At 55.8% G+C, this 25,311-nt stretch overlaps 1 protein-coding gene across 1 annotated transcript in view; it reads right to left on the bottom strand.

Annotated features, from left to right (window-relative positions):
* PTPRN2 (protein tyrosine phosphatase receptor type N2) overlaps window positions 1-25,311 on the bottom strand; it is a 742,666-nt gene that overhangs the window by 438,829 nt on the left and 278,526 nt on the right. Inside the window, exons 10-11 of the mRNA XM_057304523.1 lie at window positions 20,257-20,343; window positions 534-613 (exon numbers count right to left, since the gene is read on the bottom strand). Of these exons, the coding sequence (XP_057160506.1) occupies window positions 534-613; window positions 20,257-20,343 (167 nt within the window). The remainder of the gene's footprint in view (window positions 1-533; window positions 614-20,256; window positions 20,344-25,311) is intronic.

Consider the following 25,311-nt stretch of genomic DNA (forward strand, 5'->3'; position numbering starts at 1 on the left):
CCGTTAGCTGGGGCCGCCCCTCCCGCGGCAAACACCACTCACATGCGGAGATCGCTCGCTAGGTCTGAAGACAGGAGAGCAGGCAGAGCCAGGGCTCTGAAAGCAGAGCTGTAACAAAGCCCTTGTTTCTGTTAAACCCTCCATCCTGCACTGTCTTGGTCCATGACAGACAAGCACACACTGGCTGGGACCCCAGAAGGAACAGGCATTTGTCCTGTCCACACGGGGGCTGGGGGCCGCCGCAGACCCCAGACCCCTGCTCTCCCGGCACCAGCCTCTGTCTCGGAGGGAGCGGTGTGGTCGCCGCAGACCCCAGACCCCTGCTCTCCCGGCACCAGCCTCTGTCTCGGAGGGAGCGGTGTGGTCCCCGTCCTCCACCTGCAGCCCGGCGGGGCGCACAGCGGCGAGAGGCTCTGGCCGTACCGACTGACCCGGCCATCCCGTCTCCCTGTGAGCTGCCGGGGTGCTGGCAACACTGTGCGTGTTGTCCACCCGGGTGTGAGTGTCACGGGGTTGTGTTGACACAGCCTTACCTGCAGCCTGCACCATGTCTGCCGTCGTCAGGTTTGGGGCGCTGGAGCTCACTCTGAAGGTCACGGCTGGTCCCAGGACACTGGAAGAGACCATCACAAAGGAGCTCAGAACTGCCCCAGCACCACGAGCTGCTTCTCTGCAGCTACACAGGAAACACGGGCATGCTTACGAAACACACGTGCCACGGGTGACCTCCGCCCCCCAATCCACTGATTCTACCGACAGGTGGTGCTCTTCTGACCCACACACCGCAGTGCTCATACAAAAAGTTCCAATCAACCCCAACAAACCAACAAGAACAAGCAGATATTCTTGCAAGGGAAAAACTGTTATGGAAACAGATTTTGGTATTTGGCCCCCGCGGGAGCCATGGAATCAAAAGCAAAAAGGAAAGAGACCGGTATTTTAAAATCTCTCTTGACAGGAACCGTTTAAAAAACTTATCAAAGTCATTAAGAACTATTTAGTATAAAAATAACTAGCAGGGAATTGCCAGACAGGAATGATTAAAATTTTCAAAGCTTTTTAAATACTATGTTGAATATGAGTTTAAAAAAATACATCACTTCTTAAATAATTTTATTCATCTGAAAGGAAGAGGGAAGAAGGAGGGAGGGGAATAGGAAAGGGGAGGGAAAGAAGAAGAGGGAAGGGGGTGGGGAGGAGGGGAAGATGGAAGGGGAGGACAGGAGGGGAGGGGTAGAAGAGGAGGGAGGAGGAGAGGAGGAGGGAGAGGGAGCAGGGGGACAGGGAAGGGGGAGGGGAGGAGGGAGAGGGAAGGAGGATAGGAATGGGGGAGGGGTAGAGAAGGGGGGAAGAGGAGGGGAGGAGGGAGAGGGAATGGGGGGACAGGGAAGGAGGAGGGGAGGGGGGAGGGGAGGAGGGGTAGAGAAGGGAGGAAGAGGAGGGGAGGAGGGAGAGGGAACAGGGGACAGGGAAAGTGGAGGGGGATGAGGGAGAGGGGAGGAGGGGTAGAAAAGGGAGGAGGAGGGAGAGGGAGCAGGGGAAGAGGGAAGAGGAAAGGGGAATGGGGAGGGGAGGAGGCTGGGGATGGGGGAGGGGGAAAAGAGGAGGAAGGGAGAGGGGAGAAGGAACAGCGGAGGGGAGGACTCCTCTCCTAGCTCCTCAGGCTCCTGGCTCCAGTCACCCGGACTCCCCTGGAAAGAGCAATCCCCCCGTTTCCTTTTCCGCTCTCCCTCTTGCAAACGAAGGTGCACAGTCCAGAGCTGGCGTCCCAGAGCGCGCAGGACGCCATGCAGCTTACAGGGAGGGGGTGTCTGTTCTCCCTCCCCCAGCACAGACGCTGCTGTGCCTGGCAGTGCCTCGCAGGCCCAGAGGTGCTGGGGTGCACCTGGTAGGAGGGCTGTCCTTCCCAGCGATCACTGGGGGTTCCTACCATTATCTGCAACAGGCTTTTACGTTCCACGGTCCTCCCTCGGTCCAGGGCCTGGGCCACTGAATCTTATCAGTATTCATGGATTCAACTACCAAACTAACACCACTAAGAGCAAAACCACCGTGTCACCTGTTAGACCCCTCCTGTGTGTGCAGGGAAGCCCAGCTGGTAAGCCACAGGGGATGCCCACCGCCATCTCTCACGCTGCCCCCTTCACCCGCAGGATGCCAGCTTCCTGCAGTTCTAACCCGGCCCCACCCCCAACTGCCGTCCTCCCACCTAGTCTATCACCGTCTCAGGGTTTGTGAGAGTCTTTTTTAAAGGTGTTGATAGCGAGAAGGATGCCAAGAAAAGTACGTGAGATTTGGGATACATGAATAACGAGGCCATGGTCAACGAGAACCACGTGAAGATTGTAAGGACCACCTCAAAACCGGTAGAAACACAACCAGGAGCGAACTGCCTTTGAGAACCGGCCACTCCCTCCGCATCTCCTCTCCTGCCCCCGCCTTCCCCCGCTCATCCGTGCAGAGGCGAGCTGCCGCTCCCGGTCTCCTGGGGTCTCGCCAGGCCTGTCCTGTGCCTCGTGACTCCTGTGCATTCACGTGGGACACTGTGGTCCCCGCTCTGGCCTGTTCCGCACGGAGCGCCCGGCTCACTTCCCCGTGGGCTGGCCCGCTGCGCAAGGCCCTGCAAATGGATAACCCTTGGCCGCTGCAGGGCCACACCATCGCCATGCCACACCACTGCTGTGGGATGTTTCCCACGAAGCCTCCACGCCACCTCAGGCCCAGGAGACCCCCTGCAGTCAGCCCCCGGCACCACACCGCAGCTCCACGCAGCACCACGACCCAGCCCGTGGGCTTTCTCTTCGATTTCTTTGTACAAGAAAGGTCCGCCTGGTCATAAAACTCTGCTGAAACTCCCTGAAAATTCCGCCATGTTCATCCTCCCCCTGGGTTCCCACTGCCAATGGCTGCAGCCTCGCTCACATCATGCAGAGCCGTGTCCTGGCCCGACGCGTCCCCAGGCGGCATCCTCAGGACCACGTGTCGCCCACCCTCCAGACCTGCCCGCTCTCTCATGCACGCCGAGTCTAAGGGCCTACGCTGGCTCTCCAGGCCTTTCTCCGCAGCTGCCCAGCCAGCCAGCTCCCCTTCCATTCCTCCTGGAAGCTTGGGCCCCTGGAGCGATGGCTGTCTGTGCCTCTGTGCCCTCACACAAGTCGGTGTTCCTGCCGTCCGTCTCCCCGGCTCTACCACCTCTCAGAGTTCCTCTTGGTCTGACCCCACCCCTCACGCTCTGAGCACAGCAGCCCCTGCCCCAGATCCTCAACAGGTGTGGGAACACGTAGCATTTAACACGTTAATTACCGTACGGGACATTTGCAGCTTCCCAAGCACGGCTGGCTCTGGGAGGGCGTGGAGGGCATTTCTGCCGGCACTGCACACACATGGTGGATGACAGAGTCACAGCTGTGACCGAGCCATGACACTGAGGGCAACTGTCCTCTACCCCGAGACAAGGTCCTAATTGACATTAAGAGGCTTCACCTGCCATCGAAAGGGCACCGATAACAGATCTTAACAGCAGGACTTCAGGTTTACGTGTAGTTTTTGTGACATTTCTAATCTGATCTAAACACCTAAGAATTCCCAGGCAGATGGATTCCCTAGACCCAACCCTCCCTCAGGTGCCTAGCGTTTTCTCTAAAGACGCCGTGGGCTTTCCTGGTTCCCAGCTCACACGTGTTGTGGAGAACGTAGGTCATCTGTCCCCGTCCCCGCGAGAGAGGCTGCGTGTCACAGCCTGGCCAGCAAGGGACACGCCTGGCGCGGGGTACACGCCTCGGACGCGGGAAGCACTCCCGGGTGCTGGCTTCGCTGTCGCTGAGGTCTGACAACACACGCCCCCACGCTGCCCAGCCCTGGCCCAGGCACCTGGCCCGTTATCTCTCGGGCTCACCAGAATCTTGCGACGGAAGGAACCCCCAACACCTGCTCCAACGTGGGCACGGAAGTCTCCATACAGACATCTCAGCGGCAACTCTACATCCTGTGTCACTCACGTCACCGCTGCTAACCCTTTAACCTCGCTGGCCTCGGCTCACTCGGGTGCGATGGGGAGGCGTGTTCTGGCCAGGAGGCTCTGACTTTCCCGTAGTACCTGCCGTGCAAAGCCAATGCCCCATGACGCCAGTGCTAGGCAGCGCCCTGGGACACGAGGAGGGGGAGGGAGGGCGCGCGTGCAGGGGCTGAGCACGCCCTGGGACACGAGGAGGGGGAGGGAGGGCGCACGTGCAGGGGCTGAGCACGCCCTGGGACACGAGGTGGGGGAGGGAGGGCACGCGTGCAGGGGCTGAGCACGTCCTGGGACACGAGGAGGGGAAGGGAGGGTGCGCGTGCGGGGGCTGAGTACGTCCTGGGACACGAGGAGGGGAAGGGAGGGCACGCGTGCAGGGGCTGAGCAGAGACCACAGTCCTTGTCCCCAGTCGCTCCACACGAGTCCCCACAGCGCCCCCTGCCAAGCATTACCTTGTCCTGCTGGCCCTGGGCACCCAGCTGCACACACAGGGCTGGTTGTGCCGGGAGCACATAGAAGCTCCCTGAGCTTCCCAGCAGGGGCTTCTAAAACAAGCAGCTCCTTGAAGGAGCACAGCCGGGCCCCAGGGGCTGCAGTGTGCCCGAGCCTGCACTCAGAAACTGTCAGATCCCCCAACCAACAAGGATTCATCTGATCAACGTTTGCAAGAGCACTCAATCCCCCACAGCAGAAGCACCACCCAAAGGAACCCACGGGAACCACCACAAAATGCCAATTCTCCAGTGACGTCAACCTACAACTCACTTCCTTCCCCCTTTCTGCTTGGAGATCCTTGGAGTTAAGGTTAGTCTACTGCCTTACTTGGAATAAACACCAGTGCTTCTGAGCGCAGGGCTGTTTGCAAACAGCAGGTGGAGACTAATGGCTTCCTCCAGCCCTGGGGGCCCTGGCCCCTTGGAGGCTTTCTCCCTTCCAGGAGGGATGCCTGGGCCCCAGGGGCGTGCAGGCTGAAGGCCCAGGAGAACCAGAGGCTGACAAGGAAAAGACAGACTGCTGAGTTCACAAAGTATTTAAAACATTGGACAGACATACACTGAGTGCAGCCCTGGGAGATGCCTGGAGCGCTTCCCACCTCACTCTGCTGGGTCTCCTCCAGCCAAGGTGAGCAACGTGTAGGGGAGGCTGCCCACACGAATGTGCCTTCACCTTAATATGCCAGCGTAGCACCAGAAATTCGCAGACGAAGTACCTTGTTGGGGGCTGCTGGAATTCAGTACTTCTGCTATTTTTTACGTGAACTACGTTGCGCTCAGCCATTTGGGCAACGCATTGCAAACCGTCACCCTGTCTCTTCTGTTCTGTGTACAGGGATGAGGTAGTTACCAGATTCGTGCAGAAATGACTTGGGGGTTGATTGCTGAAGGCATGCCTTGCCCACCCTGCCCTTTGAGCAAATGCCCATCACTGTGGTGGGTGGACTCTCCCTTCCAACGGAAGTTTGGTCGAGGGAGTAACGAGGTGAGCCTGGTCAACGGCCTGGCTATGCCCACTCAAACAGTATCCACGGGTGAATATATATATGTCCCCACAGAACGATGGCGCCCGCTGTGAGCCCTTCGGCATGCTGCGCTCTGGACTTCCAGGGCTCCCATATTCCTGAGAGCTCAGCCGCGGAGCAGGTGCGCCAGCCTGACACCCTGCTGGAGGGACTCCAGGAGCAGGGGCACCCCGAAGCCATCCCAGTGTCTGGTCCCGGGCCACCCCGTGGCACAGGGCCTGCACGCAGGAGATGCTTCACTAAAATTCAAAGAATGGGTCAGTGACTTTCTATACGACGGGAGAGAGCAGAGGAGAACGGCAAGGAACACACCGAAGAGCCCACAACGGACCCGGCCTTGCCGCGAGTCAGGGAGTGGTTTCGGGAGAACGGGCGCCATGGGCCGCACTACGCCACATGCTGCTGCTGCAATCTGGAGGACTGAGTTCGTCCTCCCTGGGTAAGGTGCTCAATGTCTTTTTTTTTTTAATAATATTTTTTTAATTATGTTAGTCACCATACAGTACATCCCCGGTTTCCGATGTAAAGTTTGATGATTCATTAGTTGTGTATAACACCCAGTGCACCATGCAATACGTGCCCTCCTTACTACCCATCACCAGTCTATCCCATTCCCCCACCCCCTCCCCTCTGAAGTCCTCAGTTTGTTTCTCATAGTCCATAGTCTCTCATGTTTCATTCCCCCTTCTGATTACCCCCCCTTTATCCCTTTCTTCCCCTACTGATCATCCTAGTTCTTATGTTCCATAGATGAGAGAAATCATATGATAGTTGTCTTTCTCGGCTTGACTTATTTCACTTAGCATTATCTCCTCCAGTGCCGTCCATGTTGCAGCAAATGTTGAGAATTCGTTCTTTCTGATAGCTGAGTAATATTCCATTGTATATATGGACCACAGCTTCTTAATCCAGTCATCTGTTGAAGGGCATCTCGGCTCCTTCCATGATTTAGCTATTGTGGACATTGCTGCTATGAACATTGGGGTGCATATGGCCCTTCTCTTCACTACGTCTGTATCTTTGGGGTAAACACCCAGTAGTGCAATGGCTGGATCATAGGGTAGCTCAATTTTTAACTTTTTAAGGGACCTCCACACCGTTTTCCAGAGTGGTTGTACCAACTTGCATTCCCACCAACAATGTAGGAGGGATCTCCTTTCTCCACATCCTCTCCAGCAATTGTTGTTTCTTGCCTTGTCAATTTTTGCCATTCTAACTGGCACAAAAACAGACACATAGCTCAATATCTTTTTCAACGCAAGCTACTGGAGGGTGTCAAGAAGGATGAACTCTGGGGGCACCTGGGTGGCTCAGTCAGTGACATGTCTGCCTTCAGCTCAGGTCCTGGGATTGAGCCCTGTATCAAGTTCTCTGCTCAGCGGGAAGCCCGCTTCTCCCTCTGCCCCTCTCCCTGCTAGGGCTCTCTCTCTCTCTAATAAATAAAATCTTTAAAAAAAAAAAAAAAAAGGAGGAGGAACTCTGAAGCAAAGGGCAGCCTCCTAGAACCTTGCCGTCCCAGCAGCGGCAGCCACTCGGGGCAGCCCCTTGGCCGTTGTGTGGACCCCGCCCCTCCCAGCAGGAGAGGCAGAATTGGTGCGGTGTCCTCTCCAACGCCTGGAGCCAGCAGGAATACCAGCCCTCCCGCACCTGCCTGAGAGCATCCGAACACACAGAACACACAGACGCAGCCTCGGGACTGCACAAGTCCACACCGTGAGGTGCCACTGTGGCTGCCTCTCTCCCCCGGGCCTCACGCTCTAAGAAGGTGTTCTCAGCCCAGCTTCTCTGTCGGTCCCCCAGGGGAACACTCCAGACATTGTCTCCCCAAAGGCTTCTGTCCATGACACATTAATGCCACAGACATACCTGTTTATGTGCAGTGGCTCTTTGCAGGGCTGTGGACCACCATAATGTCCCGTGTTCTCCACTGGGAAGGTGTGCTCCAGGCCCGTCCCTGTGGTCTGCCGGGGCTCAGTCAGGACTTTGTTCACATGTGGACAGCTGGAGATCGAGGAGGCCGGCAAGACCCTCCTGAGACATTCTCATCTCATTTATCAGAGCCTCAGTCTTGCCTCAGGGACAAAGTCTTTCTCCCAGGTTCTGAGCAAAAAGGTGAACACTGCGGGCCTGCCACAGCCCTCCAGCAAAAGCCTGCGTGCGAGGCTGGCCTTGGCCGCAGCTGGGAACTCGGCTATCAGGAGGATGCCCACAGTCCATCCTCAGTCAGCAGGGCTCCCTGTGTCCCAACAGGTCAGGCTGTGCAGGATGCAGACAGGTTATGGGCGGGGGCGGAATGCCAGGAGCTACCGTCCTCCTGCTAGACCATGTGGCCTGGGCTGTCCTTCCTGTCGTGTTCAGCTCTGCCTCTTCAAATGCTTGGGGAGAACAGTCTCATATGCACAATGCTGGCACAGATAGGGGAATTTCTATGTTTAATCAGAAACGAAAAAATTAAATAGTTGCTTATAGCCTCGCGAAGTGTCTGAGAAGCAAATATAACATCTAATATTAGAGTTGGCAGGGAGAAGTCTTTTTCTTTGAGAAAGTCACTCATTAATAAATAGTGAGAGTTTCTCACGCAGAGCACAATATTCCAACTCTACTGATACAAAAAATTGGTGTTTAGATTAGGAAGAAATTACTGAAACAGACACAAAGAAAGAGGAACGTGAAGTTACGAAGGAATACCTATGTTTCACTACAAAACAGAGACACTAATTCTGTTCTTTGGCTTTCAGATTCTCGTTCAGACTCAACCAGTAACTGTTGCAAACACACTACAGCACATTTTTGTTATTTGTGGAGTTATGTCCTGTAAGGTCAACACACGTGCAGATTTGAGGACACGGGACCACGGCTCCCAGGGAAGCACAGGGCTGGGCTCTGCCAGCCTCCGGTCACATTTTCACCAACCAGTCCGCGTACACCTTGTTTCATGTGTGCTTCCGTTTAAAGACACCTTATGGACAGACGTCACTGCTTCGTGGACACGAACTCACCCCCTCTAGAGAGGTAGCTCTTCTACGACAGCACTTCCTGTGGAAGGCACAGCCCAGCCTTCTTGCACGTAGGGACACTAGACGCACTACGTTCACACGGGGCCGTTTCAGACAGATCACCCACAAAAAGCACACGGACATGGAGAATGTAGCCATGAACAGTGACAAGCACGTGTTTGCAAGGTGGGCTGAAACAGAATGCAGGTCGAGTGCTGTTTGAGCTCAGCGGGAACATACGCACCAGACGCACAGCTCTCCTCCCTCTGCCCTGGTCTTCAAGCGACCGCGAAGTGCTGTACTGATGTCAGGGTTACAAATAAATTTGCAAATATGGAATCACAAATTAATAGTGAGGGTCTACTGTGTTTTCTAGTGTCTGTGTTAAGCACATTCGCAGACATTAATGACCTTACTGTTTTTGTCACATTTTACAGTGTAGTATTGTAGAAAGAGCCTGGGCATTGGAGTTTCAGGGGCCTGTAATCCACTTGCGCACCTGTCCTTCCTTGCTGTGTGATATCAGCCTAGGACACTCTTTAACCTGCAAACTGGGGATGATAATGTGCATCTGGGAAGGGTGTGTGGGTGGTCTCTAAACCGACCCCATCGTCCTCTGCCCCATCTAGAGTGGTCTGCTGCTCCTCTGGTCTCTGCCGTGAGGTCAGGCCTTTGTGGGCTCACAGCGCTTCTGTCTGCTGTGCTGCCTCATGACCGAGGCAGTCGTGCTCTGTCTGGAACGACATGGTGGATACAAGGGGCAAGAGCAGCCACTTCTCTCCTGACTCCACGGCTCTAGGATGGCAAGCTCATGATCAGTCTATGCGGGGTCATCACGGGCAGACCAGGCAAGAGCTCCACACCCTACCTGCTGGGAGGTGCTTTGCTCTGAGAGCACACAGGTCACTCGACTCAATGTTCCTGTCGGACCACAGACTTCCTGGCAGTCCAATTCACTTACTCTGAGTGGGGACTCCTATTTACGGTGGAAGAAGTGCCACCAGGTGGAACCTACCTGCCCACACGCAAACCCTTCCTACTCTAGCAAGACACAGGCTTCATGGTCTCAGCCTAGGAAACCCCAGCGGGCACATGGATCCCGCGAGAAATCCTCCAGCAGCCCCTCCTGGAGACCATATTAGGAGAATATAACCATACGTTATCATTAGGGGTTGATTCCTCACCACGCTGGAAATAATATGCAAAGATATCTCCCTGAGATCCTGCAGCATTCACTGATTTTAAATTGCCTTTAACCACTTTAACAAACCATATGTGTGCACACAGATGAAGGGGTGTCTCCTCACCATCATTCCTGCTCGAGTCGTCTCCGTTTTAAAGAGAAGTCCAAGTGGTCCTGAGCCCCGTAAAATTCAGTGTTTCTACTTGGCATTTACTATTAACTACAATCTGATTATACGTGACGTTTAGACATTTACAATACAACATGTGATTATGTATTTATGACATAACACATGTGGTTATACACCAGTCATAATATTGATGATCACTCTTTCTTTCTCACAGTCCCAGCACAGGCTGATAGAGAACAAAAGTAACTTCTAGCATTTTAGTATTGACCTATCGCTGGTTTTCGGGAATTCCTGACCCTGTCACTTGAAGTCGATGGAACAAACACAACCCCCACGAGCCCAAGTGCTGGCGGTGAGAGCTCTGCCTCCACGGTCTTCTCTTTAAACGGGGTCGCTTTAGAAATCCTTCTTCCTCCTTTTATCACTTCAGTCCTTTTACGGTAATCTAATGTCCTGCCTTGATAACACCAGTGTACTGACAGAGGAGTCTTCTTAATATCATGTGTCTCGAGGTGATCTTCCACATGCTAATTTTCATTGCACGACACTAATCATGCCGGTTACAAGACACTGAACTCAGCCTGTGCTCAGACCGATATTTCAGTGGAGGATGGGGAAGGAAGCGACTCCCTCACGAAATCTTAGTTTTTCTTATTATTTAACACCAGGTCCAACACCTAGAACACAAAAATTCCCATCAATTGAGGAATCCACTTAGTTGACTTAATCTGGGTATTGGCTCTCCTGTATAATAATAGATGATACATGACACAGGACTGTTTGTATCAGGGCCAACCTTTAAAGTCTACAGTGAAAACAACAAATAGGACTATAACTTTCCTTACAAACAGTGGCTAAACAGCCCTTTGTACTTAATTTAAATAGAGACAAGCCTCAGGGACTAGATCCTCTCGACTTTGGGGGATAAGATCACAAAGTGGGGGCGCCTGGGGGGCTCAGTCACTGAAGTGTCTGCCTTCGGCTCAGGTCATGATCCCAGGGTCCTGGGATCCAGCCCCGCATCGGGCTCCCTGCTCAGGGGGAGCCTGCTTCTCCCTCTCCTCCCCACCTGTGCTCTCTCTCACTATCTCTGTCACTGTCTCTGTCTCTCTCTCAAATAAGTAAAAAAATCCTTAAAAAAAAATTGCAAAGCATATCTGACAGCAACAGGTAGTTGTAGAGTTAATGCTGATGGTTTTACAACTAACATGAAAGTAAATGTTGCAGTTTTCAACCAACACACTTTCCTGAGAGTTGTTTAGAAATTTAAAAACATACTTCTGATAGAATAATTGAATGTTTTTTACTAGCATGCTCTTGCCTTGGCTTAATGCACTGACCTATGCTTCTCCTATTTGATCCTGGATTAGGGGTAAAACCCATAACATGGATGGACAGGATGGAGGAAGGGGGTGGAAGGATGGGGGATGCTGGACGGACGAGGAGGGTGTGCCAGTGTAGAGCTGAACACTGTAACGGCGTAATTTAGACCCAAAGCAATTCCTCTGGCAATGCCCTCATTTTATAGATGAGTAAATTAAAACCCATGAGCTTTAAGGACTAGCCCCCAGTGGTCCAGTTTTAATAGAGACGCCACCACCAGAGAAGTGCTTCCTGGGTCCTCCCGAGAGCTTGTAGACCACCACCGATAATCACGCAGTCCGTATACTGCCCCCACCAGCGTCCCTTCCCGGCTACGGGGTCCAGAACCACGGTGCTCACACTCTCTTGCCCTGGAAACGTTACTGGCCCTGAAACGTTTCTGAGGACCACCAGCTCCCTCCCAGCCATCTTCCTTAGCTGTCCCTAACTCCGGAGAAGCCGCAGGTCGGTACTGGGCTAACCCAAGCCACCAACAGAAACATGAGTCTGTGTCTGGCTGCTGCGTCATCCCATCTATGTTAAGTTACAAAATTCTAGAATTCCATGAAATAGCAAAATAATGCACGCATATATTCCTAAAGCATACTTTCCATTACCGTATTTTCTGCACAATTGTATATTCCTGCCTCCCAAACACTAGGCAATAACTTTCCATAGTAACTGATTTGAGGGCTGACAAAGGAGGAAGGACTGAGAGAATGAGTCGTTTCCTATTTGTGTGAGGAAACGGAGGCTTACAAAGTTATCTCACGATAACTTTGTAACATGAGCCTTCACCCAAACATAACGCTGATGATGCTCTGTCTTCTTAAAGGGCTGAGCTACTGCTTTACTGTACAGATTGTCCGGTATTTGCAATTACTGTGTGATTATGTGCAATGTGGGAATTCCTCTCTGTCACGAGGGAATGCCTTTCTTTGCACTCCTCTTTCTTGCCATGGACGGTTTGGAAGAAAACAGACGATTCCATGTTTATGTTTTGACTTTGCACTTTTAAAGCATTTGCTTAGTTTTTAATTCCCAGGACAACGTATTGTTTTCTGGTTAGAACTGAGAGATGATGCATTTGGTCACAAGAAGCCGGTGTTCCACCAGCAAAGGTGCGGGGGGGCCGGCCGGGGCCGAACGGACCAGGGGTGCCTGGAAGGCCCCAGGGCCACCGGACACGTATCTTCCCTTGCACTTGGACTCCCCCGGTGCTTAAGGATTAATGAACGAAACAAACAAAGAAATAACTGAATTATTAGTGACAAACATTGAGAAACAAAAGCAGCCCCTGAAAATCCGGACTAAGGCTTTGTCTCGAAGCCTCAGAGAACCAGGCCAATGGCCGTCGGTGCTGCCGAGAGCTGGACAGGAGCCTCCCCACCGTGAGTCTCCAGCCCGCTGTGCTGCACCCTGACCTGAGCACCTCCTGGCACTGAGGCTCACTCTGTTTGGTTTCTCTGGATGCCCCCACCCGTCCGTCATAACCCACAATGTGACACCACAAACACACTGGTTTCCACGCAGGAAAGAGTCACGGCACCCCTCAATGCCGGCCATGTTTGCATTCTTCTCCTGTCCTTCCCTATGGATTTTCGTGCCCGCGTGCAAGTGGGGAAGGCCTCCTGCCGGATGTCAAAGCTTTCCTGTAGGGATGGCCCCTGAGTACAGCGTCCTGACTTGCCTACGCCACAGGCCGCGGACATTAGCATGCTTCTCGCACCTCTGACTCCGAGAGAAAGGCAGGAGAGTGAAAATGAGCTCTACTTTGTTCTCCTGAGAAGAATAAGGATGGAGCTAAGCAGAGAGAACCAGTACTCACAGCACAGGCAATAAATGCAATCTGTATTTGACTGCGGGGTTTAGTTTTATTTCAGTATAAATACAACATTTTCACGTGTTTAGATATTTCTTGGTTTCCCCAACCTTTTATTATTTTCTTACCGTGTTCTGTAGGGAGCACCACTCTCTACTAGGTGCTGAGTACCTGCACACTCATCACTTACTCCCCCAACAGCTCGAGGGCAGGCACCACCGCGCCCACCCTACAGGTGAGCAAAGGGAGGCGAGGCGAGCTTCAGTAGTTTGCCCAATGTCGTAGGGCAGCGGGAAGATGGCGCAAACGAAGTCCACATGGATTCATTCACTCACTCACTCACTCAGTCACTGAGCAAATACCGAGCACCCGTTACGTGCCTGACACCATCCTAGGCCCTGAAGACACAGCACAGAGAAAGAGAAGCCCGATCCCTGCCGTCAAGGAGAGTATCGCGTGAAGATGAAGACACAGCTCTTCCAGATGGAAGGACTGTTCCGAGGAACCACAGTCTCTCTCACAAAGCCCTAAGTACTGAGATGTCTAGTCCAACACGTAATTCCACCATCTACCCAACGCTTTACACTCGAAGTGTCCGTGCAAGCCTGGAGAAAGGAACGGAGTGGGACATTCTTGACAGTCGAGCCTATTAATCGTTAGGTGTCCGACTAGATGAATAACAACAGGAATAACGAGCGTAATGAACGGTACAGGCTGGACAAGCCGAGCGCTTACACGGCAGGCAGGGCCTAAGCTCAGCTATGGACGTCTCATAGGATCTTCACGGAGATCCCGTCAGCCTTAGAACCACTTATGCAATTTGAGGGGCTCCTGAGAGCAGGGTCCCACATCACAGCCCGTAGCACACCCTGACCATCCAGGTTTTACAGGCAGGGAAACTGAGGCTTAGAAAGCCTAAGTATTTTAACTCTGCTCCTAAGCCGTGATATCATTTCTCAAGAGGAAGGGGCTCAACAACACTTTAAATATGAACCGAAGGCGCAGGGATTTACTGGGCGCGAGGAAGGCCGTCCGTCAGTCAAACAGAATTGCTCCTTGTGAACACGCCCGCAGCGCCCTTCCCACGTCTCATCTTCATTCTACAGACAGGGCTGGGGTGGTTGTCAATCGTGGCACTTCCTTCAGTGCGCCGTGCCGCTGTGTCCAGCTGCTCGTGGGACCCTGGCGATCTTGCAGTGTGCACACAGGCCACGGCCACTGCTCCTGCTCTGGGAAGACAGGTCTGCTCCGCAGGAGGCCCTTCCTTGTCTGTCCCTCCCTCTAGGGTGGCATCGCTGAGAAAATCCCGGACCCAGGTGGAGCAGGTGACGGCGTGCACCTGCGAGCCCCAGAGCTTGCAGGCAGTGGGCACGCGAGCAGGGGAGCAATCCCCATCTACTGGGTCCCCTGGGCTCCGGGGCTGACTGCTGGGGGCTCCTGGCCTGAGTGATGTTTGTTTATCCCAAGCATATCCCCCACTGTTAATCGGCAAAGCCCTGGCGCATTCCCCAAATTATCCATAGCTCTGTCATCACTTGGGCTGTGACCCTGTGTCCCACTTCAACTTCCTCTTTAATGTCTTCATAAATCAGAGAGTCAAGACAGGAGGCAAATAACCACAATTCCGCCCCAAGAAACTGAAACTCCCACGGATTCTCTCACAAATGGGGGGGACAGGGGTGTGAGGCATGGGAAGGGGAGTGATGTGGGCCTCACATCCCTGGGACTCACGGGACCGACCTGGGCTGGGCACCCCCTGCCCCCCACCCCAGCCCTGTGCACGAAGACCCTGATGAGAAGTGTCAGGGTTGTGAGCTCCCACCACCGCACCTTCAGCGACCGTCTTGAAAAACAAGAACGCTGTATTTTCATCAATTCCGTAAATCACACAGATGGGAAACTAAACTGCCTCTTGCATCAGGAGAACGCAGGAAGATTGATCGCAGAATTAGGCTGTCCTCCCGCGGTGCCTCCGCTGATCCGCGCCTTCCCGGGGCTGATCTGAAGGCTCGGCCGGAGCCCCCAGGAGGCACGCGGACACCGGCCCCCACCTGACCATGGAGTCTCCTCTTGTGTGGCAGGTCCCCGCAGCACCGCCCACCTGACGGCACCGGAGGGAGCAGCCCGCACATCCATCAGGCCGCTGTGGACAGCCGTGATTAGATTACAAAGTCATAACTGAGGTCGCCGTGTGTCTGCCGGCGTAATTACATCAGCATGCTAATGCCGTTTTAATGGTCTCTAATGATGTAATAAGAAATAATGGAATTTACTTGACAGCTACATAACCATTAACAAAACATATTAAGTATAACTGGTACTTCCATAAAAATGCAGACAATCTCTGAGAGCACCAGCTTGCACGGCGGCCGCTCTCCCGCTCCTGGAGCAATGAACAGCCCAGAGAACGTGTTCTCAGACGCCCAGCCAAGTGCTGGCCACGCAGCCGTCCCCCTGCTGCGGCCTCCACAGCCCACGTCCGTCTGTCCGGTGGGCGCGTGCGCTCAGCGCTCCACCACTGAGCTGGGCCCTGGGAGCGACACCTAGCACACACGGGAACAACACAGCACACGGGGCACATGCTTGTGCACGCACAGCACACACGCCACATGCACGCATACGGTAATTAAGGACCCAGACGTGTGGTGCTGACGTTAACTGGCAGAACGGGGGCTCCAGTACCAGGAGGCCCAGCTTTAGACAGAAAGCATGAGCTGGATTAAGAGCAGGGGAGACGGGGTCGCCTCCAGCCAGGCGAGGCGGGGGAAGGACCCTCTGGAGCGCTGGGCTCACTGGAGAGCTACGGACCAGGCTCTCACTGGCGTAAAGAGAGGGCGGTGATGGCAGGTTTGGCTCCACAGGACATCGGAAGCCCCCGGTTTTCTGACCAGGGAAGAGACTGCAGCAAAACACAGTTACAAAAGCTTTGGTACAGCCACCAGCTCAGTCAGAAAGTGCTCCCCAGAAACCCGTCTGTGCCCCAGTCCTCCTCAGATGTGACAGTGGTGCGGGTGGGAAGGACTGAGACGTGTAAGTTGCAGACCTGAGGTAGAGGCCAGGGACAGAGGGAGTGCAGCCAGCTCCCACCAGACATCCCCACAGGATGCCCCTGCCCCCAGGCTCCCCTCCCACTGGACACCCCCACACCAGACAGCATACCGGACACCACCCTACACCAGACACCCCCACACTGAACACCCCCACACTGGACACCCCCACACTGGACACCCCTACACTGGACACCACACCAGACACCACCCCATGCCAGACACCACCCCATACCAGACACCACCCCACACCAGACACCACCCTACCAGACCCGCCCCCCCACCAGGCACCCCTCCCACCGGAAGCCCCTCCAGTCCTGACACCCCTGCCATCGGACACCCCCACCAGATGCCCCTCCTCAGAAGATGCCCCTCCCCCAGACCAAAGGCCCCTCCAGTCCTGACACCCCCACCTCCCAGCCGGTGGCAGAACCCTGCCTTGCCTTGCCCTGGCCTCGGGCCTCCTGCCGCCACCTTGAGACCCTGTTAGAGGCCGATAGCCTGGCTGAGGATGTGGAGAAAGGGAGGTGACAGGTGGGCAATGCAGAAACCGTGGGGCATAGCAGAAGACAGGCTAAACATGCTTCTTGACCTTGGACACCCATGTCACATTCTCTCTGGGTGACACCTTCCCTCAATAGGAAACTTCAAGATGTCACTGCTAGAAAAGTCGTGGACGTGTGGTCCGTGGTCGCTGTTGGGTGAAAGGCTCAGTCCTGCAGCGTTCAGTGGGCTCATTTGCCGGGCCTGCCCCCCGGTGGTGGGTGATGAGGCAGCTGCCACTGGGAGCTTCCACCCTGGCCCAAGCGCAGCTCCCCTCCTTGGCGGTGGGCTCTGGTCACAGCCACCTGACCCACCTCGGGCCTGGAAAGCTCCACGGCTGTTCCTGAGGCTCCCAGGCCACCGTGCTCCCGCCTGTCCTGAGGACGCCCCTTCTCCCAAACCCGGCTGTCTCAGCAGCGCGGGGCGCGGGGCCCAGGTCACGGCGCACAGACATATCGCCCGCCCTCTCAGAGGCACGGGGCCCAGGCCACTGCGCACATGTCTCACCCACCCTCTCAGCAGCACGGGGCCCAGGTCACGGTGCGCACACGTCTCGCCCGCCCTCTCAGCGGCACGGGGCCCAGGTCACGGCGCACAGACATCTCGCCCGCCCTCTCAGCGGCACGGGGCCCTGGCCACATCGCACACGTCTCGCCCGCCCTCTCAGAGGCACGGGGCCCAGGCCACTGCGCACATGTCTCACCCGCCCTCTCAGCAGCACGGGGCCCAGGCCACGGCGCGCACACGTCTCGACTTCTAACAAGCAAGCAGCGGCAGGGGGCCAGGTCTCCAGCAAGCACAAGGCCTCCCAGTGCGGGGACCTCTGCTTCTATCTGCTGCATTCTCGCTCCAGACCGCAGAGGAAAAATAATGAAAATTCAATAAATACAGCCCCCAGTGGGGCCAGGCCAAGTTTGACTGCGAAGCCTCTCCGTGTGATTACTTTTTTGCCTAATGTTCTCAACAGTGGGCCTGAGCTGTGATGACATTCTCCAAATGCTCAGGCCACCCTGGGTGCTCCTGGGAGCTCTTCCTGGAGACGCAGTCTCCTTGTTATTTGCTGCCTTCCAATTGCTCCCAGGACATTCCTCACTCTAATGAAGGAGGCACTCATTCATTCATTCATTCATTTATTCCCTCGACAGCAATATGAGCTCTGACACCAGCAGCTGAATTTTGGGGGCCAGATTCGGTATCTCCTACTTGTGGACAGAGGGGTGAGGACCTCCCCGCCGTTTGGTGGGGGCAGTGTGGGTGCCAGGCCCGCACTCTGCAAGTCCTCATTCTGCAAATGCAGTCCCTGCGCTGGGTGCCTGATGTGAACGTGTCAGGGACTGCTGTGACCCCTGACCTCGGGGTCTGGTGGTGAAGACTGTGGAGAACTAGCCATGTGTGGGTGCAGGCATGCTCAGGAAATTTCCCTCCGCTTCTCTAAAGGGAACGGTCAGTGCCACCAGGCCAGGACTGGCTCTCTCTGTGTGCAGTCTGTTTAACTGCACCCGTAGAGACCAGGCCTGGACAAAGGGCCTGTGTGGGCCTCCTGTGTTCCTGCTGAGTTCCCGATTCCAGCAGCCATGTCCCGTCCGCAGGGTTGCATATGAACGGGCACAGGGGCCTTCGTAGACCTGGCATGGAGTCCTGCATGGGAGGGAACGCACTTGGACAAAGGACAGCTCTCAAGGGCATCTGAAATGACACGGGGGAACGAAAGCTGCTCTACAAGGCTGGGGTGCGGCTCTAACACACTGGGTCATGGTGTATTCACATGCGGGCATCTCCCGATCTCTCAGCTACACTCAGGATTTCCTCTCCAAGGCTGAAATCCCACCTGGTGTGGGGTTGGGATCACCAACACTCACCTAGAAACCTCAGCGGCCCCAAGTCACTTGGGCCTCCCCCGTGTCCCTTGTAATTCATTCTTCACATGGCTAGAAATACGTCTCCTGATGAAAACTCTCTGGTGGCCTGCCAGCCCACGGAAGGCACGCCATACCCCTCCCAAGAACCTTGGGGCCCAGCTGAGCCACTCTGCCTGTTCGCCTGGAGCACGCTATCCCTCCTGCCCGGAGGTAGCTGGGCACCTGCTCTCCAGACCTCGCAGCCTCTGCCCTCTGTTTCCACATGAACCAGGGCTGCCTGATGTTGTCCAGCTCTGCTCTGAGCCTGTTTCTGCTGGAATGTCACGCTCTCTGCTCCACCCCAGCACGGAGCTCTGTAAATATTTGTTGAATGAAAAGCTGCGTTTTGGGAGGCCCGGAGGGCCCAGTCAGCTAAGTGTCTGCCTTCGGCTCAGGTCATGATCCCAGGGTCCTGCGATTGAGTCCCGCATCAGGTTCCCTGCTCAGCGGGGAGCCTGCTTCTTCCTCTCCCTCTGCAGCTCCCCCTGCTTGTGCTTTCAGGCTCGCTCTCTGTCAAATAAATAAATAAAATCCTTACAAAAAAAAGAAAAGCAAAGCTGCGTCTTGCAGACGGTCACGTCTGCAGGGGCAGAGATGATATGAGAACCCCCATAAGTTGGAGAGATGGGCCGGACTGTTGTCGGCTGCAAGGAGCCCAAGGAAGTGAATCTGGGCTTACTGTTAAGGCTAGGACTTGACCTTGGCCTCTCTCTCCCAACTTCTGGCTCCTTCCTACTCAAAATAAAGGGTGATGAACTTCCAAATGAGCTAACACCAGCAGGAAAAGAGATGGGACAGCCCCACAGAGTGGCAACATTTGCAGACGGCCAGACGAACTGTGTTTCCAGGACTGAAGGCCCTGGGATAGCTGTTTGCGTCAATAGACAGCTCGGCTGAGCCTCTTATTTCCAGGCCTGAGTGGCTCACAGCACAGGCACTGACCCATCCCGACACGGCTTTCTGGACTGACCTCCACGTCTGGACCACCCCCACCAGCTGGGACGTGCTGGTCTGTCCACACCTGCTCACACACTGACCCATCCCGACACGGCTTTCTGGACTGACCTCCACGTCTGGACCACCCCCACCAGCTGGGACGTGCTGGTCTGTCCACACCTGCACTCACTTATAAGTCGACCTATCTCTACTTGCTCCTTTTCCAGGCACTTGTTCCTGCCCTGTGCAGTCCTCAAGAAACATGGAAGCAGAAGCCCCTCATTGCGGACTTGCCACGGGCCAGCACCCCAGTCTCCAACGCCACCAAATCTGCCCACAACCTGTCCACTGATGACAAGAGAGGCCGGTCGTGCTTGGGTGACTTGCTGCAGCAAGTGCGTGGCAGGGTCTGTATACCGTAGGCACTCCATAAGTGCTGACTTTTCACGGACACGTGCCATCCCCTGGGCTCTGACTCATCTGCAGCGGGGTGGGGCACAGGCGCCGGAATGTTCTAGAGCCGCCCGGGCAATTCTAGGTGCAGCAGGGCTGAGAACTGTGGCCCCAGTGGGCCCCGTCCTTCCAGGAGATCATAACTCTTACAATTACACTCCGGTTTCATCTGCACTCACATAACTTTACCAAACCCACCAGGAAGTTTCCTTCCGTTCTCTCCTGAACTGTTTCTCTGTGATGTAATTAACAAGAACCCCAGGCACACAGTTCTTTCCCTTGCAAACCAATTTATGACACGGAACCTGATGTGAGCGGAGAATAAAACCCCGAGACCCCGCACCCGGCACTCACGCGACGTCTGCGAAGACACTCATCGGCACCTCCAGGAGACGCGCAACGCTCTGCAACAGCTCCTTCCCCTCTTCTGGGCTCAGGGGGCTGTGGAGGAGAGCGGGGGCAGCGTTACAAAATGGAACTCATCAACACTTGAGAAGCCGCACGTCCCCCGCGCCCCCACCTCCGCGCCTGTGCATTCCTGTCACATAGTGACCGGGCTCCCCGGGCAGCCGGGATCAGGTGCTTCTTCAGGCATGATGAATCACCTGAATTTCCCAGCCACGAGACAAACAATACCGTGCAAATGGGCCCATGATGCGGCGGAGGCTCAGCTCAGCCTTCAATAAAAAGTGTAATCGGGAGGGGGGGAGGGGAGGGCAGACGGGAAGGAGAGAGAAAAGACGGGAGACGGAGGGGAAGCAGATGCTGAAAATGGAGTTTCAGGATGGGCGTCACACGTACAAAGGAAGCACATTGTCAAATGGGCTTGTTTCTAAAATGAGTGATGTGCCAATGAGAGGCACGTGAATGGGACACAGCTGAGGGCAAACACGGAGACCGGAGACCGAGGGGCACTCTGCAGCGGCCCCCGGGAAGGGCGGGTGTGCCCCAGGACGACGCGCCCCAGGCCCGAGGGAGGGCCGGCTCCGGTCACCACAAGGCTCAGCGTTCCAGCGACACGTCCCGAATCCCAGCACACAGCTGTGTCAGTCACGCCTTGCCTGTGAAACCCTATTAGCAGCATTTCAGAGAATATTCCGTCGTGTCGCTATATAGAAACTGCTGTGCAGCCAAGGCTGTCACCCCAGCTGACCTCTCGTTCACCTGGCCGACGTGTGAGCAGACGGGCTCTGTGCTGCAACAAACACACGGAGCCCCGCCTTCCTGGGGCCTGTGTTCTCGCGGCACACGGGCAGCAAAGACAGGTGTTGTTCTGGATTGAACCGTGTCACCCAAGCTTCACATGTTCAAGTCCCACATCCAGAACCTCACAATGGGACCTTATGTGGAAAGAGGTCACTGCTGACCATCATGCTAGGACGAGGTCATCCGGTGGTTCCTAATCCAATGTCACCAGAGTCCTCACAGGAGGAGGACATGCACAGGGGTGAGTCCAAAAGTATCCAGGGTCACTGTGGCTCCAAGAGCCAATGGGATGCAGGGTGCAAGGAGGAACTAACCAGGCTCCAGTAACCCCGGGACAGGGCAGGAGGGTGCAGGTGTGGCCTGCGGGCTTGGAAGAGGTGACAGGTGTGTGATGGCACCAGGAGGTGACCCGGGAAGGAGCATGCGAGACGGAGTAGCCACTGGAAGGGAAAGTCGGGAATTCTGTGGGCACATCACAATGCACAGAGCCCACACCGAGCATCGGAGCTGGGATTAGCTGGAGAAAGCAGCCCTCAGGAATGGCTAAAGCAGGAATCCCTAGGGACAAGCCAGCAAGGAGGAGTCAAGGGCCCTTGGAGGCCTCAGGTAGAGATGGAAAAGCAGGCCGGGGTCAGGAGGTGCCAGCTTGCCCTGCAACCGCCCCAGGGTGTCCCATGCAAGTGCAGCCACAGCAGGACGGACACTCCCGTCCTCAAAGAGGACGCTGGTAATGAGCCACGGCACCAAGCCGCCCCCCACCGCCTTCTCTCAGGGGGCACAGGAACTGGACTTCTTCCTAGGGAAGCCGGTTTCTGCAGGTGGCTGCCAATTTACCCACAGCTGGGCCTGCTCTCCACGCCTCACCCATTGTTCTAGGTCTCTTACCAACCTACAGGATGCTGTTCTGCCCTAAAGTGAGAGAGGCCTGATGCCGGTCTGTGATCAGGGCCTTTGCCCCTCCATCCTGCTTCCTGGGCAAGAGTGTGAGCCCCAGGGCTGGGGACCCTTCCAGGAAGGACAGACAAGTCCTCCAAGCCTCCTAACACAGGGGCTTTTCACATTACGTTGTAAAATTAGAATACATTTTCCGGTCAGTGTGTGCATGTGGTGTGGAGTGCACCCTTCTACCTTGTCACCTGACCCGACTTAGAAACCCCCGGGCATCTTGCAGAGCCCATGCTCAGGCCCACCAGGAGGTGAGACACCGATGCGGGAAGGGATCCACCTGGAACGTCTGTGTCTTCATCATCACTCCCTGCCTGTCCACCCGGAGCTGCAGGCTGGAGCGCGAGTTTCATCAGGCAGCCTAGAGCCCCAAGAAGGCCTGTGCCTGAACAAAGTCTGCTGGGACCTCGAGCCACGCTGGGGAAAGCCGTGGGCTGTGTGCAGACTGCGGAACAGGAGGGCAGCAGTGCCGGAAAGGTGTGTTCATTCCAAGTCAGACGAGGAGAAAGAACCACAGCCACACAAAGGCCTACTCTGTGACGTGGGCGCCAGCCACACAGCAGGGGCTTGGAGGCCTGCTGGCGAGGCCCTGGTGGCACAGGTCTGGTGCCCCTGCCCACCGCGGCTCTCAGACGGCCACTCTTCCTGTAACCAGCACCCCCAGGCCCAGCGCAGGGTGGGTGGACAACCAGCATCTGCAGAAGCAAGTGACTGGGCGTGAAGAGGCCCACAGCGAACCAGGGCCACCCTGACCTACAGAGCCCACATCCTCCAGGCCAGACCCCACCCAGGACACAATCTTACCTTACAGACCCCTACCCCAGTCCCCTGCCGAGGGCACAGACCCCTGCCTCCTCGGGCCCCGCCCCCAGAAGCTCTCCCGGACTCCCAGCACTCCCTACGGTGCAGCCCCTCCCTGCCACCACCACACCTACACCGGCCTGGAAGCTCCCTGCTCGGTGCCTCCCTGCTGGCCTCCCAGGCCAGGCCGACGCGTGCAGCCAGGTGAGGCCTGAACAAGTGAGCTCCGCTGCCCTCCCGGCACCGCCAGATGACCGAGTGGCCAGCTGCTGTGTGGTCCCACGGCAGTGCCGGCGGTCAGGCTTTCACTGCGTGGGGTCTGGGCTAGGGTCACGGCACCAGCCGCCCCGCACACGGACACAAGCAGATGTGTTAACAGCACAAATGTGTGAATACACAGGAAAATGTCAAAAAAATCTAACGCTGAAAAGCATTAAAATGTAAGTTATCAAAGGAGTCCCACCTAGCTGACAGAAGCGACTGTGTGAAGCAAGGACAACAGGTGTAAAAGCCCCTTGAAACCTGACCGGCCCTCCAGTCCCAGACTCGTTCCAGCCTCACCGCAACACCTGTGCTGGTGCGACTGTGTGTGGAAATTGACTTGGGGTCCTCCCCAGGCCCGCAGGAACACCCCCCTCTTCACCCCTCTCTCAAGGGACAGGCCTGGAGTGTTCTTTGTCAGAGGCTCCTCGAGGTAGTGTTCTGTGTAATTTCACAATCGAAAAACAATCGCTTGCCCCTGAACCAGGAAGACCTGCTGTCTTCCTCTCCCGCCTGTTTCCACCGCCTATTCCCCAAGAAGGGGCATATTCGGCACCCAGGCTCCAGCCTGCAGTGGCAGCAAGGGTCCAAAGCGCAGCATCGCGGGAAGCCCCCACAAACGCTGCCTTGAGGATCACCTGGGAGAGAACAGGGCCTGAGGTGTTGCGTTTGGGGTGCCGCTCCTCGAGCTACAACAGAGATGGGTATGGTCGTGCTCAGGGTCACTCACGTGAGCCAGGAGGGGAAGCCACAGGTGGAGGCCAGAGCTAGAGTTGCTCACCCTGCACAGATGAGTGGGTGAGCATGTCATCTACAAAGGCATCAAAGTGTGGAGGAAACAGGAGGACCAAGGAAGTAGTCTCCTACCTGCCAAAAAATCCACAGGGTGAATAAGAGTTGTTTTAGAGAGCTAGTGGAGTTGGAACACTAGAATTCCAGAAAGTGGAACGGAACGTGCAAATCTAGCCCACCAGACGGTACACCCCCGGAGAGGACGCCAAGAGCTGCTGGGTTGCTTTCCCCATGAAGAGAGGAGCCAGCAGGGTCCACCTGGGGATGGGCAAGTGGAACATGCCTGAAAGAAACAGCTCAAAGTGGCCACCCAGAGAAATCCTGTCTCTGCAGGGGGGTCCCGGCTGCCGGAACGAACCCAGGGCACTGGGCAGACACCCTGGAAACGCACTTGGGTGGTGACCCCAACGACGTGTGACCGTCCACACTCCACTTTACTCCCTTCCCACCCCCACCCCTGAACGTCTCTGTGTGACCACAGAACGTTCGTCCCTGCAAATCCTCAGGGCAGAGGTGAAGCGAGATCCCGTCCCATGTCTGAGCACAGGTGTGCTCGGAGTAACAGTCGCCCACAAGCTCTCCGCCGCACACCCCTCTATGTCCAAAGACTGAATGGATGATAGGAATGCACATACATGGCCAAGCGAGGTGCTTCATTTCGGGGCGGCGGGCACGCAGCCAGGGTGGAATGACAGCTGAATCTAGGAAGATGGGCCATCAGGTGATAGTTACTAGGTGAGGAGTAGGAAACACGGAGCTCGGCTTGATGCTGCATGCAACGAGAGTGCCCCGTGGCCCCACCCAACTTGCTGTCCTGTTCCTTCATGATATGCCCCCATCTTTCTTCTGTGGTCACTCAGGATGTGCTTTGCCTGCAAATGTGTCCGTGCCCTGCTGAGGACACTGCCAGGGGGAGATGCGCAGGGGCCTCCCCACGACTGTGGGGCCACATACACTGGTCTCCCTGATGGCCTCCCTCCCAACCCTGTGCTCTGGGAACAGACTCCGGAGCTGGAGTCCTGGGAAGTAGTTCCACACGGCCTGGGGGAGGAGGCATCTGAGAAGACACCAGGGACTCCCAGGTGTGCACACACACACACACCAGACTCCCGTGTGCACACACACGCCTCACACACAAGAGACTTCCCAGGTCTGCACATACACACCTGCAGGTACATTAAGAGGGACTTGTATGGGGGCACGTGCATGAGACAATGAACAGGTGTACATACCCACACATGCCGACGTGCTCACCGAGAGGAGCACTGGCCCTAAAACCAGTGCGGGGTGTGGTGATGACAGGCACTCCTGGATCAACACTCCTGGGGCGACCTGCCTGCCCAGCGACTCCCCCTCCTCCAGTGACCAACCCTCAGCTCCAGCCGGCCCAGCCACCCCTCCCTT

Source organism: Ursus arctos, unplaced genomic scaffold (assembly GCF_023065955.2).
Source record: "Ursus arctos isolate Adak ecotype North America unplaced genomic scaffold, UrsArc2.0 scaffold_3, whole genome shotgun sequence".
NCBI lineage: Eukaryota > Metazoa > Chordata > Mammalia > Carnivora > Ursidae > Ursus > Ursus arctos.